Here is a 17660-nt window from a genome sequence, read left to right as displayed (position 1 = left end):
ACCTTTTGGCTTTCCCAACTAAATAGCAACAGTAGCAAGTAAAAAAGTAATATTCCTACATGAGACAGACTGGATGGCAGAGGATATAAAACATTCAACAAGTCAGGAATAAGCACAGCTAAAAGCAAATAAGAGTGCAAGGTACATGTAGCAGGACATGAGGGCAATTATAATTTGACCGGCGCCTCACAGCCTTGAAAGAGAACTCGACTACATCAGTTACACCTTTAAAAACCCACGGCTGTGGACGAGGAGACAAGAAAATGACTAGAGTTACATCTCCGTCTCATGGGAGTTGAGGGACCGGTTTCCAAGGCGTGCATCACCAGCGCAACACTTTTGAGGGAGATGAGTCGAATCTATGGTTGCGGAGGGCGATAGCCGGATCCCAGATAGTTTGCATAGCTGCTGGAAGCAGCCGGCCCGGATGCGCCGGCAAAACCTGCATAGGTGCTTGCAGCTGGTGCTCCTGGGCCACCATACGCAACTTTATAGGGGCTTGAATTGTATGATGCTGCCACGGACCCTGGGGTGTACTGGAATGGTTTTGGGGCGCTGAACGGTTCACCGTAAGAAGAAAACGCACCAGCTTCATATACTGGGGCTGGTGGTGGGTGGTGGTACCGGTCAGCAGCTCCATATCTATCAGGAAGAGGGGCACGGGAGGGCATTGGGGCAGGGCCACGGGAGGGCATTGGAGCAGGAGCACGCTGCCAGTTAAAGCCCGGAAATGGAGGCCTGCGAGCAGCTGAACCAACAGAACCAGCAGGTCTCCTAGGAAATGAAATGCCAGGGCCTCGAGGCTTCTTTGCATAAGTACGGCCAGCATCAGTTGATGGCCTTTTCTCACCCTTGGGCTTAAGCTCATAAACACGCTTTTGGAGAGGTCCAAGAGAACACTCCTTCTGAAGCTTATACTCTTCGATACACTTTATCACAGCCCTCAAAGCAAGTAGCTCCCTAGATTTTGGGTCATCCTGAAAATTGGATTCATCGAGTCATAAGACAAACATGTAAAGTTATAATATAACAAACAATAGAAGTGAAACAAAAAGGATTGCAAATCGAATGTGAAACTACCATAGCACATGATTTAATATAAGAAAGGAGTTATTTCACATCAGCACTAATAACATTGTGGCCATTATCCCACAATGCATAAGGCAATGGTGAGATACAGCTGAAGCGCCTAACAAAACATATACAGTAATATTCACAGACAGCACACCAAGCATTATAGACTGAGAGCAATATACTGTTTCCCTAGAAAATTCTGGTGGTGAAGGTAAAATAGATTCCAAGAAATTAAAGATGGCCTCTTAATGTCAGTCTTATCAAACTTCTCAATAGTTCCTTCCTAGTTTGAAGTAATAGGAATTGGTATTATCCAGATTTTGCTCTCTTGAACCAGTTGACAGGCTGAGGAACTCATATCCAATTAATACCCGTACCCTAGATAGGATCTTTTTTCCATTCTTTATTTAGTAAAAAACTAGTTCTCTAAATTATATATTGAAAAAAACCAAATTATATCCACAAAAAAGGGTTAAAAAGTTAAATTAGATCTACCTCGGATTTTTGAGACCTCTTTAAGAAGACCAAAAGATGAAATAAAAAATAGCTTCATAAAAAATGAAGCTTTTATTTTACAGTACTATACTAGACAATGAAACAGTTCTGTCAATGAAGCAATATCAACCGATGAACTATGCATGCCACTAGACAGCCTCATCAATCAAGATCACAAAAAAGGATAAAATCAACAAACCTTTAACGAGGCCGCAGTTGCATCCCCATTATTTTCAATTGTATTATTTAGTTCCTCAACATATGTCTTCAGCAGAGGTGCAGGGGGGAATGTCTCTGAAAGCCCGAAAGCTTGTACAAAATGAACTGCATCAATTTGCCTGTGCCGCTTAACCAACTCCTCAATGATACCTAGAAACATAAAATGTCAATAGAAAAACTTAAAACACTAATTTCATGCAGGCACTCAATGTTTTGCACTTGAACAAAACAGTAAGGAAGTTTTAGTTCCCTAGATGGTTTGGGGGCTTAGTGACAATGAACAGCAGCAGCCTGACAAATGAAGGGATTAGAACGCCTTGTGGCATTCTGGGTGGATACCAACCTGGCATTTTCTCATTAAGACCAAGAGAGCGACAGCACACAGCAGTCTGCTTGCGACGAGAGACAGCAACTACGATCTTGCATAGTTCATCTTCGTCAAGCACCGAATCAACATTAAAAGTTGTAAGAAGCTGCAGGAAAGCCTGTGCCTCCAATGAATAGCCATTAGAAGCATCCAGGTCAACCTCAGCTAACTTACTCTTCCACTCTTCGGCAATTGCCTTGGCTTGCTCCTTAATTTCAGAGCTCCAAGGGTCGTTGCCACCAGGCTCCGTCGTCCCTAGTGCAGGTGCTATAGCTTCCATTAAAACAATGCAGCTCTTGCGCTGGACCTCAAGAGCGTTATGTTTACTCCCAGGTGAATTAGTTTGGTCTGGTGGGAAGAAACCCTCCACGGAATTAAGTACAAAGCGGGCAGGGTCAGTTGCACATTTTAGTGCAACAGAAAGTTCATCACGAAGGCTAGCAAGTTTTCTAGAATTTTCTGAAAGAAATTTCAGAAGGCCTTTGGTGTCCATCTGCTCACATAGTTGCTTCAATACAGGACGCGGCTTAGTCTCAACAGGTGAAGCTTCAGATGCCTCGCCCAACCCACTAGCAGGGGTATTCTCCTCTGAAGCACGAGATGCATTGTTGTCATTGATTGAGGTACTTACCTTTTTGTCTTTGCTTCCACTTGCATCAAGTATCTCAGCAAGCTCCACCTTATATTTTTGCCGAACCTCTGCTAGAGAAGAGACGGCAGCATCCCTTAGCTCCTGAAGCTGATTCAGGGAGGCACGCTCTTTTGTAGAAACATTAACCTCTTTCTCTGCAATCAACCTACGAGCTTCAGCTTTCTTTTCTTCTAGTGCCTTCTGCTTCTCTACCAGTTCATCAAACTTGCTTCTGTACAACTTATCAAGGCTGAAGAAATGCCCTTTGATATCTTCCCATTGCATGCCATTTTGCAATTGCAGAGATGCTTCGGTGTGGGATTTCAACTTTCCAAATACTTCAGCAAGCTGTTCCAGTAATGGCATTGCAGATTCAGAACCACCAGAATTGTTCAAAGTCGCTTCCATAGCCATTTTGCAACAAAACCAATAATAATCTGGAGGGACACAGGGTAATGTACTGTCAGTTGAAGAACAGGAATTGAAAGAGAACAGGTACAGGTTATGTAAATTTCCACGACACAGCAAGCAAAAAATCAAATAAAGAAAAACGATGTAAAACCTATAAAGCTAACCAGAGCAGAACAATGGACGCTGTTTGCCTTCTTGTTAGGGGGAAAATAGTTCTTTGTTAATTCACTGAATAAAGCATGATAACTCTCCAAGTGAACGAAGATAGAATTCACATAAATTACACTGGTGTGTTTGCTGAATTTCTCAGTTTGGCAGTGAACGAAAAGAAGACCAACCTTACAGACTAGCAAGTGTAATCTATAAAATCCCCCTTCACACCAAGGCCCTGTTTTTTCTACTTATAACCGGATTCCCGCTGAAAAAAAAAAAGCGAGAATCCCACCAAAAGCTTCGATAATTTTTTATTCTTCTGACCGCCGCTTCAGAACTTTGAACTAGCATGATCGAGAATCGAAAAATCCCCACGCTACGGCGATTATGAGCAGAAACAAAAAGGGCCCCCAAAAATATGTTTTACTGGGCGGTTAATTTGCCATCCACTGCTAATGCTAAGAACAAAAAATAATATTAGTTGCTAGTAGATGCTGACCTATGTTTTTCTCCTTCATGCTGTAGTAAATTTGCAATTCAGAATTTCTTGTGCCTAAGTTCTTTGAGTACTGCCAAGCCGATTGTTCAAAACAGCTAGATTTGACTGATCCAGGATTGATTTTGGGTTTGGTTGAGTTAAACAATATTATTATCCAATAACAAAGCAAATCAGAAACAGACCATTTTGTGATCAGATTTTGTTGTGGTAGTATACTAACACGTAAGTAACATCTGTTCAGTCAACCCACCTTGTAGTGATCACACGAAATCAGCCTCACAATCAGCCTAGTCACTGGATTTCTACTTTCTATAGTACATATTTTGAAACATATCATTTTATGTCTGTGGGCTGCAAAGGTATCCCTATTCACAAATCACCTCATCAGCAGTCAAGTGTACCCAGTATATATAATTAGTAGACCAGTTCAAAATTGCTTTTTTTTCACGAGAATGTGCAAGAGAGGTGTGCGTCAATACGGTAAGCAAGAAAATTAGAGATTTGCAACCAAATACGTATACTTTTTTTTCACACACAAAAAAAAAGACAACTCGAGACAGCACACTTATGGAATTCATCAGGGATTGGGTCAAAATTGTAAAGCAGAGTGAGAGGAAAAAACAGAGCACAAGGGGGGAGGGAATCATCTGCTACTGCGCGAGCGCGAGAGCAGCTGCGGGCATGCTGCCTCGCGCGAGGAGGGTCCAGGGCAGAGATGGATGGGGAGAAAGAGGTGGAGGTACCTGCAGGGCGCCGCCGCGCCTGGGACGGAGGAGGGGGGACCGCTGAATCCCTTCGCCGGTGGTGCGCCACCGGTCGCCGTCGCCCGCGTGCCGCTACTAGGGTTAGCCGGTAGGGAGAGGTCGAGAGCCGAGAGTCAAGACTCGACGAGAAGGGACAGCGTTGGTCGATTGGGGCGGGATCGGGAGATGGCTTTGGTTGGCGACTGGGGAATCAGGTTGGGTGGGAGTTCTGGGCCGGCTGTTGACCCAGTTTCGCGAGCCTCATGTGTTGGGCTGGGCCGTTATTCTTTACTTTTTGTGGTTCTGCCAGACGAAATGAAAGGAAAAATCTTTCTAAGTCGTTCGATTCTCCGGATCATGAATAAAACCATTTTTTCATACCTCGCTTTTTAAGTTTTTTTAATAGCAAACGTGTCCATAGTTTACATGGAACGTGTAGTTTATTGCACAATCACTTATTTGGAGCTCAGAAATTTATTATTCAACTCTCATGATATGTTCAAGAATGCGTGGCTACAACTACACTCTTATTTTATATTTTTCTTCTCACCTCTACTTCCTTTTCTCTTCACGTCAATTTATTTAATACATTATACTTGGACCGGGAAACCAAATACACTTCCGTACAGAACAATCTGTCCAACTGGATATAATATATTAGGTATAGATACTTAAGAGTATAGGGTGGGACACGAGGGTAATTTGGGAAGAAAAAAGAAACAGGACAAAAGAAGGGCAGTTTGAAAAATAAAAAACGGTTAAAATAAATGCTTCCCTCTTTAGTATCAGATAGAAATTTGTAAACCAATTTGCAAGTTTGTCTAATGTGACACTACATCAATCATGCTACGTAGCACCACTTTAACTAAGAAGGGTAAATAGGACTGCATTGATAAATCAAAGTTAATATATTTTGTAAGCCGATTTGCTTCATAAACTATTAATTGGTGCCACTTACGTCATGTTCGCTTGTTGGTTTCAATTAGGGCTTATCAGTCAGCCAACAGTGTTTTTCTCTCACAACAAACCAGCACCAGCCGAGCTTATCAGCCCAAAAACCAACCAGCGAACAGGGCGTTAGATGGTTGATATGGTGCTACGTTGGGAAAAAATCTCATCATGTTAAAATTTAAGATGGGACAAAAATATGTTTTATAGACGAAAGAGAAAAAATGAACGACCCTTTAAAATCGAGGGGTCCATGACTTTTCTTTAAGCCAAAATCCAACGAGACGCAACGGCAGCCGAGGAAGTCCATTTTCTCTAGCTTAGGGCATGTTTGATCAGTTTTGGATTTTTAAAAACTAGTTTTTGCCTCTAGTTTCTAAAATCTAAATTTTAAGAAAAAATTAGTAGGGTGTTTGGATCCCTTAGTTTTTAAGAATCTGGCTTTATTTATTGCTCTATATGTCATAAAAACTAGCAAAAGCTGGATATCAACAGCATCCTAGTTTTTAAGGGCGTACCCAGTGCAGAGAGCTCCCACTCTGTGCGGGGTCTAGGGAAGGGTGTCAGTGGCAAGCCTTACCCTCGCCTGTGCAATGCGAGAAGACCGCGACTCAAACCCGGGACCTTCCGGTCACAAGCAGTAAGACTCTACCGCTTGCACCAGGCCCACCCTTCAGCGTCCTAGTTTTTAAGAATCTGGTAAAAACTGACTGTAAAAACTGAGGGTGTTTGGATCTCACTTAGTTTCTAAAAGTCAGATTCTTAAAAACTGGTAAAAACTTGAGAAATCCAAACAGGGCCTTAGTGCCTTAGTGGCCCATTTGTGCAGGTCCTCAGGAAGGACCTACATGGGCAAAAAGTCCACATTACCTCTCTCAACTTTTGCGAAAGTCTACTTTTCCTCCCTGAACTTTAAAACCGGCTACGCCACCTTCCTGGACTTTTAAAACCATTCGTTTTACCTCTCTAACCAGATATAAGCAGTTTACAAAGACGGTTTTGTCTTTTTCTTTTTTTATTTATTTCGACTAAATCTTTAAAGAATCATAGTAAATCACAAAAAAATCATAAAATTGAAAATCCAATTTTGTTGGACTCCACGTGATTAGATCTACACAGTGAATATATAATATGGTATGTTTTAGTACAAAATTTTTGCTATAGCTTTAGATCTATGCTTTTCTGTAATTAGTTCATAGCTGCAGCTTGTATGGTCCAATTATGGTGAGCTAATTATTGTATGCTTGAATTATAGTAAAAATTTGATACCCATTGGATCATGTATAACTTAGCTATAGATTTATAAACTTTTTAACAAGCATAAACCTAAATAAATTTGTAGAATGGAGAGAGGAACTTTATAATCAAAGAAACAAATAAAACTACTCTGAAAATATTTTTAAGTAAAAAACAAATTAATGAAAAAAGCTAGGGACCCGTACTACTTGCGGGAACAACCTTACTAATTAAAAAAAGACTTTTGCTATTTATCTGTTGACAGATTTTCTTGATACCAAATCTGCCAAATTTCTATACGTTTGATTGTGCTTTAGGATTTGTGCTACAACTGTCACTTTAACGGGTCTTTTATAAAAATCTGACAGATTTGATCACATAAAATCTGTCGACAGATAACTGACACTCAAAAAAAAATCTAAATGCTATAACTAGAAAAAATTAGCAAGTAGTCCCTCCGTCCAGAAAAAAAACATACTACGGAGGGAGTACATGCATCATCTTGCCAGTAAAAAAATAAAAAAAATTAATGAATGACTGGGCTCAACGGAGTGAAATTGGCAAGCACGTGCTAGTGGTTATGAGAGTTGCACATCATGTCTCAGTTGTAGCACGCTAATCCAAGAAACCTACTTTAACAAGGTAACACAGGTTATGAGAGTTGCAGATCATGTCTCAGTTGTATCACGCTCATCCAAGAAACCTACTTCAAAAATCATTTCTCTAAGCCTGTGATGTACACCAGCTGTCCAATAAGCAGCAATAACGCAAGACACATCTAAAGAACATCATTTTCAACAGCGAAAATAACCATGCATATAGGATCCCAATCCCAAAACTTGATGGGGGCTAAGCTAACCATCAAAACGACTTAGAACCTCAACAGATCCATGGAGTCTACTTATCGCAAGCAGGTCATTCACATCTGAAAAGCGCCATCTAGAACCGAGATCCTATACAGAGAAGGGAGCGTCGCGGGATAGTTACCAGACGCGGGAGCCAGGGCCGTAGTTCTTAGGGTGGGAGTTCCAGACGTTGGAGTGGCCCATCGCGTCATGCTCTTTGCACCTCCTCCTCTTCCTTCCTTCACCGCGGCGGCGGCGGCGCGCGAGGAACAGAGAGATGGGGAAGCGTAGAAGGCGGCGGCGGCAGTGGAGAGGAGACTATATAGTGGGGTGGGACGCGTGGAACCCTAGCTCTGTGACTTGGGCCTTGGGCCTGGCCTTTGCTAAATAGGAACGTGGGCCTCTCTGGGCTATATCAACTGGTGGTTCTCCCGGTCGGCCTGGCTCAGTTATGGGCCGACTGGTTTGTAGTCTCCCTTGCTTAGTCTCCCTGGGCCGTGCTCAGTTATGGGCCCTGGGCCTGGGCCGTGCTTGCCTTTTAGCCGGCCCAAAAGTAGGCACGATGTGCCCGCGCACACATAGAAGTAGGAAACCCTAGCTCAAGTCATCCTGCTCTCAGACGTCGCCAACCTCCCCCTCCGATACCTAAGCGGCGGCGCACGCGGCCTTCAAGCGGCGGCGCGGAATCCCCAAGAGCAAGGCTAGGGATGCTGCCCTCAAGCGGCGGTGAAGGCCCCTCCTCTAACCCTCAAGCGGCAGCGGCGCCCCATTCTCCGGTCCTCAAGCAGCGGCGGCACCCCATCCTAGCCCTCAAGCAGTGGCGGTGCGTGGCCGCCAAATGGCGACGTCGTTCCCTCCCCCGCCCCAAGCGACGGCGCGAGGTTCCTAGGGGCGAGGCTACGGCGGCAGCTCTCGGTTCCCAGGGGCGAGGCTAGGGCTGTCCGGGCTACGGATGAAGGTCGGCGGCGGATCCGACTCCCTTGCTTAGTCTCCACCTCGTTTGGGGGCTACTGTGGCGGATCTGGGTACTCCTTCGTCTGCCTACTTTTTAACAAGTAGAGATGTCCTGGTTTGTAGTCTCCCTTGCTTAGTCTCCACCTCGTTTGTAGTAAAAATTTGATACTCATTGGATCATGTATACTCATTCAATCCGATGAATAGTAGCACTTTCGTCTTATTTGATAAATATTGTCCAATCATGGACCAACTAAGCTTAAAAGATTCATCTTGTGATTTCGAACTAAACTGTACAATTAGTTATTTTTTTTACCTCTATTTAATGCTCCATATAAACAGCTAAAAATTAATATGATGAAGAGAGGGTGAAAAAACTTAAATTTGAAGCTGATCTAGATGGAACTATGGAAGCACCCGAATTTTCTAGCTCTGCCGACGAGCACCAGTACCTCGGGGCACGTGGGCATTTTTTTGTGCTTCGGGGACAGCGGCGCCTGCGTACACGCGCTCCTGCGTCCTGTCGAGCTAGCACACCGGCTCGTCGACTCAAACCGGGTACCGCACGTCTGCTCCTAGTGCAAAGTCGCCAAGCTCGATACAAGTAGCTTTTGTTGATTGGTCGTTGGTTAGCAAAGCAGTCTTAAATTCTGACCCGTTTCCAGGAGACAAATAAGCCTACAGTAATCGCTTGGACGTCACTGGTAGTACGTGCATGCAAAAGAAGTCAACAACAGGATCTGACACAGTTGCGTTCACAGGCTTATCCCGATAATCAGCATGTTTACTTGTTGGTTTCAGCCAGCCCAAATCAGCCAGCCAACAGTATTTTCCTCTCACAATAAATCAGCACCAGCCAGCCCAAACCAGCTCAGAAACCAAACAGCGAACAGGCCGAATATTCGGATGGCAACCTGACAACGGCGAACATCCACGTCGCCCACTTTTGACTGTTCATTTCCTAGGCCATGGATCATAGATGGAGGCTGTGTTTAGGTGGAGGGAAATTTAGAATTTGGGTACTGTAGCATTTTCGTTTTTATTTGGTAAATAGTGTTCAATCATGGATTAATTAGACTCAAAATGTTCGTCTCGTGATTTCCAACCAAACTGTGCAATTAGCTTTTTTCGTCTACATTTAATGCTCCATACACGTATCGTAAGATTCGATGTGACGAATACTGTAGCACTTTTTTTTGGAACGGAACTGAACACGGGCGGAGCCAATAATTGCCCGGATGATCCGAACGAATGCCGCATCGGACAACGGTACGGAGTACCCCGTGCCACACACGCAGCTCGGTCGTCGCTCGGATATCGCTTGGCAAGACGACAAGCACACCACGGGCCAGCCGACAAAGAGCGCAGCGTCGCGGCGGGCACACGGCACGGCCGTCGCGGTCATACAATATCGATCACGGGTCTCAAGATCTCATGTACACTACTCCAGCGCAGCACAGTGCCAGTGCGAAATAAGCCATTGTTTAGTTCCACCCCAAATTCCAAAAAAGTGCTACAGTATCTGTCACATCGAATGTTTACGACCCGTGCATGGAGCATTAAATGTAGACGAAAAAAAACTAATGGCATAATTTGGTGGGAAATTGCGAGACGAACGTTTTGAGCCTAATTAGTCCATGTTTAAACACTAATTACCAAATAAAAACGAAGGTGCTACAGTAGCCCCAAATTCCAATTTGCTGGAACTAAACAAGGGCTAAACTTGGTAGCGGCTGCACGCGTCTACAAAAACAAGTACGCCACGGCGCGCTGGGGTGCGGACGCAGGAAAGCGGCGCCCGGGCCTCCGGCAGGGAGACCCGCATCTGTGTCTCGGCCGCGCGGGCGAGTGGCGATTCCGCCGGCCACCGAGTTCCCAGCCGCCTGGCCCGCCCCCGCCTCACCGGACGGGTCGAAAGGCAGGCTCGAGCGCTTCCCACTCGTTGACCGGCCGCGGGCTGCCGCTATCGCGGACGCTGGCCACTCGCAGTCCGACGCGGCCAAGACCCGCGATTCGCGCGTGATCTGCACTGCATTTCGCGGGGTTGACCTGACCCCCAGCCTCTGGCTTGTGCCTTGTGACCCGGCCGGGGATAGAAACCGTGGTGCCCTTTTGGCAACTTGTGCTGTGGGGGATGAATGCTTCGCACTACTGCAGCCTGTGCATTGCAAGCAGGACTGTGCTCTGCAGTACGAAGAGGAGGCGCACAAGGCGACGAGCGGATCTTCATCACCGGTAAGCACCGCATCGCCCGACGCGTCGCCTAGTGCGCGCGCCGTCAAAGTCTCGGGGGATCCGGCAACAGTGACGACGATGTGGATGGCTGACAGATTGACAGGCAACGCACGCAGAGACGCAGAGTCAAATGCTCATCCGAGGGCGTGTCCGGCACTGGGCACGACACGACAGATATCCGCCGTCCAAGTCTCTCTCTTCCAAGGCAGCGTTTCGATGCCAAAATTTTTGGCAAAGTGTTACTGTAGCATTTTCGTTGTTGTTTGGCAAATAGTGTCCAATCATAGTTTAATTAGGCTTAAAAGATTCGTCTCGTGGATTTTGTCTAAACTGTGTAATTAGTTTTATTTTTTATTTGTATTTAATACTTTATGCATGCGTCTAAAGATTCGATGTGACGAGGAATCTTAAAAAAATTTATAAAATGGGGTGGAACTAAACTGGCCAGTCAACGGAGTGAAATTGACAAGCACGTCCCGTCACGGGCTCACTGCGACGCGATTGCAAAGAGCAGGATCGGACACGTCGGCCCCGATCGCATTCACGTGACTCGGGTTACCGTGAGCCAATAGTACGGTTCGGAGATGTCTTCGGAAAGACTTTTCGCGATGCAAAACTCGCAAACCGGCCTAAATACCTTTCTAGGAGGGCAAATGATCTCGCTTTTGACTTTTGTGGACGGATGGAAAGTGGGCATGAAGAAATGCAGAGGTACAGTGCATCCAGGAAAAGCAATGTTGGTCCGTCCGGTCCGGTGAAATTTTTGCATTTTGGTTCCTTTTAAAAATATTTTTTTATAAAAAGACCTATGCTAAAACGTTGGTTGAAAATAGACCATTTTTAGACGTCTTAGAACATAACGTCAAGGTATGAGGGTCGGCGTCGACTGACATGATGTCGAGGTCTTGCCACGTCATGGACGACCCCGGTCGACGGCGACACGGTGGCGCATGGGGTCCGACACGTCGGCGTTGTGTCAACCAATGCCACAGGCCCAACCTCGGCGCGGTGAGACTACACACCGAGCTATTGGCACCATCTGGCACGCGGCCCAGGCGGCCCAACAACGCTTCGTGCCCCAATAGCTCGGCGCGGGGTCACTTAACGTCGAGCCACCAGACTCGGCGCGACCCGACTCAACGCCGAGGTCTGGACTCTTGAAGCCGCACCGCGGCCCCCTTCTTCTTCCTCCCTCCATTCTAAAAGCACCGGCTCTCTGTCTCCCAAATCCCCCCACGGCCCCCACGAAACCCTAACCCCTAAATGCGACCCTAGGTACCCGGATCTCGTCTCCCGAAGCTTCCTCGAGGTAATGGTCCCTCCCCTCCTACAATCTATCCGCGTAGAAGTGCTTGCATTGTCTCTAATCATGTAGAATTATGGGTGTATGGTGTTTTGGTATATGTGTATTTGCATTTGCAAAATGTATGGCTTAGGTTGATTGCGTGCATTGTTGTTTAACTATTTTATGTGCTGAACATGTTAGGTTAGTTTGGTTTCTAGTTATTTTGGTCATTAGGGTTTTTTATTTATTGTAGGTGTCATTAGGATTAGTTATTTATTGGTCATTAGGGTTAGTATGTATTTTAGTTATTTGTTGGTCATTAGATTTCAATTTTTTATGACTTGAACGTTTTGCCATGGTACTCCTCTTTCCCCTCTTTCATTTCATCCATTTAGATTCGGTTGTTTGTGTTTTTTTTTGAACTTGGCATTATAGGTTTGGTTCATGTTCATGTCATTCGTGCAATATATGGTGGTTCAAATGATTGAATGACCAAAATGTATGGTTGTTGTTGTTGTTGTATATGTTCTGGTTTATAATCATTGAGTTAAATTTTGTGTTTGTTGGGATTCAAATTTGCTTAGGGTTTGTAATGAAAAGCTTATTTGGGAGGTATGATGATTTAGTGTTAGTAGCTTTACATTCGTTGCAAGGTACTTTGGATTGATTTTTTTTCTACATAATGTTAGGATGCCAAGGCGTGGTAAAGCTCATATTCTAAGGTAATCCCAATGTTTATTCATTATTTGTGCAACAAATAGAAAATTCTAGGTTTAGGTTTGGTTCTCCGTTAATATGACTAAATTATTTCAATTGTAGCTATAGTCGCCAGAGGGCAAATCCCTACGACCTAAAGCCTCTCCCTGAAGGTGTTTCTCGACCCATGTGCTTTTGTGGTTGCAAGGTAGACATCTCTGAAGATGAGGAAACATATAGACAGAGGTACTGGATGTGTCCCAATTATTCATGGGAACCTACAAAGCAACAACGCCGTGCATCGATTGTGAGGAATTTTTATTGTGTGTTAATTAATTTTCTTGTGATATTAAGTATTGCTTATTTATTTGTTTTGTAACAATTTGTTTTTCTTACAGACCGTTCCACCATTGTGTGACTTTGAGCAGTGGATTGACACTGAGATTAAGGAGTCGGACAAGCAGCATCTAGAAGGCCTGAAGGAGTGGGATGCGGAGGTTAAGGAGAGGTTTGAGTAGAGACGCAGACAGGAGGCTATAGAAAAGGAGTATAAGGAAGAGGAGGAAATGAGACGTGTTGCTACGTACAGGGTGGAGAGGGAGAAGAAGCTTGAGCGTGTGCGCTGAGCGAAGGCAGCGATGGAGGAGAATCCCGATGCCTAGAGGAAGGGAAAGTGGCCTTATTACACTCAGTAGGTATTTGGTTTATTTATGAGCGATGTCGTATAGCCCTGGACTTTTTTTACTATGTTGTAATGCACTCTGCTTTTATTTCAGATGAACTTATTCCCTGGACTTTTTTTATTATGTTGTAATGCACTATGCTTTTATTTCAGATAGTCTTATGCCCTATACTTTGTTAACTATCCTAGGACTGTAGTGCTACTGTTTGTATCATTGAAAAGGCTACTTGTGCTGTTGCAGTCACTGAAAGGGCTACAAGTACTGTTGCAGTCAATGAAAAGTCTATTTGAAAACTCACTAAAAAGCCTAGATCCGTTTACTGTTGTATCCGTATACGCAATGAATTAATATCAGAGTGATGTACTGCATTTAGATGAAGTGACAAAACACATGTGTAGCCTTTTCAGATGAAATGACCAGTCATGGTTGTAGACTTTTTAGATGAAGCATCTAGCCTTTGCAGATTAAATAAATGAGTACGCACACAAGTTTTTTGTCAAGTAGCATTCATGGTGAACCTGCCTTCATCTCTATATATAGTGCTCCATGTCTTGCTCCACATCCACACAACTTGTTTTCTGGTTTAGTTTTAGCAAATGTCGAGCGGAGGTTCCTCAAGTGGAAAGGGTTTCGGCAGAGGGAGAGGAAAGGGGGTGAGGAAGGGACCTCCGATTGTGTGGGAGGGTTCTCTGGGTCCTGATTCTTTTGAAGAACCAATAGAGGAATTTTCTTTGGAGAGGAAGAGTGACTTCACCCATGAGAGGCCTCTTAGATCATACGACAAGCGCATTGAAGATTGACCAAAATGCCGCCACGGTTTAGATTGCGTTGTGTAGATGTACAATGACTGTGACGGTGGAGGCCGTCGTTTCTTCATATGCCCGCGAGGATTTGTATTTCCTTTGAACTTTCTCCTTTTTTAGATTTGCATTTGGTTTGTAGTAGTACTTATTGGTAGATGGGTTTTTAGGATTCAAGCTGTCCAGATAACTGTGGCTTCACTAGATGGGTCGACCCTCCTCCTATCTATCCCCATCAACAGTACATCACATATCTACAGAGACGCATCTTTGACCTAGAGTATGGCCCTAGAAGTGGTAACAGGGACAAGTCGGACGACGACAACAGCAATGATGCAGAGGAGGCACTATGCAATAATCCGTACTGCCAGTGCCCGTACCATAAGAAGCACGGGCCTCCTTCTCCACCGCCACCGCCATTGCCGCCGTCAACTGAGGATACTATGGAGAAGGCGCAACTCAGTTCAATATGTGGTAGCATTATTAGGACCAACCTTTGTTAGTCAATCCGAATGTGGAATGCTTGTATGAGTTGTTCTTTTCAATCTCCTAAGGCATGCTAGGTTTAGTTTGCAACATGCCATTGTTAGTTTTCATGTGAGTGTGTAATCGTAGTACCTTTGCAACGTCTATATCACTTGTTTCTTTCAATCCCCTAAGGCATGCTAGGTTTAGTTTGTGACATGCCATTGTTAGTTTTGATGTGAGTGTAATCGTTGTGCATTCGCTATTTCATAAATTGCAGTTTACCTATCTCTAAGTTTCATGTACTATGGTTGATTCCCAAACTAAAAAAAGATTTGACTCTCTCTAAAAATAGGGGATTGAAATCGAACCAACCTTCGGTTTTTCCTGCAGGAACAAACATAAATATAGCATGTCTACTCTTATTAGTATAACTCGTGTTAGTAGAAGAGGAATCGTTGAGAAAGATTTTTCATTTGAATCATGCAAATAGGATTTCAACCTATACCAAAGGTTTAGAAGACCTCTGTCTTTAATACTTTATTCTTTCTTTTTTATGATTTATAGGCTCGGCGTCAAGTCGGACGATGCCGAGGTAGATGACCATGGCGTTGATTCGGCCCACGCCAACCCTAGGGTTTGGCTTGGCCGTTTACGTGAAGTGTTGGGCTGAGGCTCGGCGTCGAGTCGGCCCACGCCAACCCTAGGGTTTGGATCACCACGGCCCACGCCAGGTTTGGGCCGAACCTTGGCGCTGAGTCAGCCCACGCCGAGATCAGACAGCTAGGCGCCGAGTCGAGCCATGCTGACGTTTGGGCCACGGGCGTCGTCGGGTCAGCCCACACGCCTACCTTGGCGTTTAATATTTTCACGCCAAGATTAACGGCTCGGCGTCAATTTATGGAACGCCGAGCTTGGGCACCTTGTCGCTTCGAGGCAAAGGATTCGAGTATGCACCAGGGGTCGGTGTCAATTGACTAAACGCCGAGGTGCCCACCCTCGACGTGTGTTCAATTGACGCCGAGCTCCTAGGTTCACCAAAAAACAAAGAACTGAGCATACACATAACACATAATACACAATACATGACATAATACATGAGCATACAGAATTTCACATAACAAATGACCACACCGACATACACATTCATTCAACATCCATACATACATAAGGTCCAACACATTCAACATCCAACATAGTTCAACACATTCAACATCCATACATAGTCCATACATATGCTTCATCAATCATCCAACATAGTCCAAACATAGTACAAGGTCCATACATAGTGCATTACATAAGGTCCAATGCATACATAGTCCATGCACAAAATATAGCATATGAAGTCTTTGGATCTTTTAGCTCGCTCCTTGTCTAATGCTCCATCATTTTCTCCTTGTCTCTCTTTTTTCCTACCGTAGTCTATTTTCACAACTTTTAGCGGATATTGAGCTAAGTTAGAAACCATTAATGAGACTACCTTCACATAGCTATTTGGTGTTTGCTAAAATCTGAGCCAAGTATCATGATTACCGTATCAAAAGATGTACCTTAACGTGGACGGCGAGCGTAACGCTTTCCCCTCCCAAACGGATAGGTACCTGGAGTGTACCTGTCCACTGGTCTGAGCGTCCTCTGTGGACATCCAGAACCAGAGGGGCCTTGAGTTCCTTGGGTGCATCTTCAAGCTAGGACATGCCAATCTCATCATACTCATGCTCATAGTACTCTCCCTGTCCTTCATCATCTTCTCCCTAGTGTTCTCCTTCATCATCATAAGGACCATGTCCTTGACCACCCTCTACACTAGTTGCTGCACCATGTGAAGAAGAAGTCCCGCCAACATGTGCACCATGTGAAGATGAAGTCCCTCCAACATGTGCAGTAGAAGGTCCAGCACCAAGCTGTTGTGGGACTGCCACATTCGGGGCACGTCTACATCCAAGGCGTGCGGCTACCTTTCGGAGGCAATGCATGGCACGCTGCATTTTGAAAGCACTATTAGTAAGTGGGGTTGGTCGCAAAACTATATAAAGATGTAACATCAACTGAATGACAGGAGACTACCTGAATGTGCTGTCGTAACATGGAGGCCTCATCAGTATCGCCCACAGGAATCATCAATGCCCTTCCTTGCTCGGCCACTGTCCTCATTATCTCCGTGCTCTATGCAACAAAAACAAGAATTTGAGTCTCCATCACAGTAAAGACCTCAGAGATGGAAATAGTTGTATCACTTATAGCTCTGGCTAACACAGGGGCGATCTCAACTTGCCTGCCTTCTCGAGTAGCTTGGTCATATGGGTTGTTGCCCTCATCCTCGCTCGTAATGTCAGCAATGTCTTGCTCCATCCAAGCGGGCCTCAATTGAAGCCTTATTCATTGACCAAGCCAAACAAGGTAATCATCAAATGGCTTGTCACGATGGACGGTGTGGATGCCCATGTTGTTCTGCTCCATCAACATCCACTCATCAATGTAGCGCTGGTGCTCCAGTTGCTAGTTGGTGATCTTCTTCTTTTTTTGTCTGCTGAACCTTCAAATTTTACACCATAGCGGCAATATGAAGGCCTACTCAATGATTCATTCATGTGAAACAAACAAAATATTGCATGTTACGTACTTGTGGAGCTACCAACCGGTGGAGAAATCCTCGGGTGGAGAAGGCTGCAGCCTACCAAACTGCCGTGCTACACAGTGAGGGAGATGGTACTCCACTACATAGAAACAAATAAGGGGGGTCCTCATCATCCAGACGTCCTCGTCTGCCATGCACAAGGAGCTCAAGTTGAGATCCGTGACTTGCCTCCGCCGATATGGGCGCCATTCAACATGTACACAACATCGTCATCAACTAGTCGATGCTCAATTTGTGCACATATCCTCGATTAGGCCAAAAGGGTGGGAAACTTATATGCTGT

General features: G+C 44.8%; 2 protein-coding genes across 3 annotated transcripts in view; both read right to left on the bottom strand.

Moving 5' to 3' along the window:
- LOC136544519 (uncharacterized) overlaps positions 1 to 17660 on the bottom strand; it is a 121102-nt gene that overhangs the window by 17300 nt on the left and 86142 nt on the right. The window lies entirely within an intron of this gene.
- Positions 88 to 7903, bottom strand: LOC136542561 (FRIGIDA-like protein 3). 2 transcript variants are annotated; one of them, XM_066535062.1, is made up of 4 exons: positions 7764 to 7903; positions 2132 to 3223; positions 1769 to 1938; positions 88 to 977 (listed from the first exon to the last, which is right to left on the bottom strand). In XM_066535062.1, the coding sequence occupies exons 1-4, from the start codon at positions 7831 to 7833 to the stop codon at positions 360 to 362; spliced, it is 1950 nt and encodes a 649-aa protein (XP_066391159.1). In that variant the 5' UTR covers positions 7834 to 7903; the 3' UTR covers positions 88 to 359. The 2 variants fall into 2 exon arrangements, with proteins under 2 accessions (XP_066391159.1, XP_066391160.1); XM_066535063.1 differs by lacking the exon at positions 7764 to 7903 and adding an exon at positions 4593 to 4759.

Source organism: Miscanthus floridulus, chromosome 3 (assembly GCF_019320115.1).
Source record: "Miscanthus floridulus cultivar M001 chromosome 3, ASM1932011v1, whole genome shotgun sequence".
Classification (NCBI taxonomy): Eukaryota; Viridiplantae; Streptophyta; class Magnoliopsida; order Poales; family Poaceae; genus Miscanthus; species Miscanthus floridulus.
This window is presented reverse-complemented; position numbering and strand designations above follow the sequence as displayed.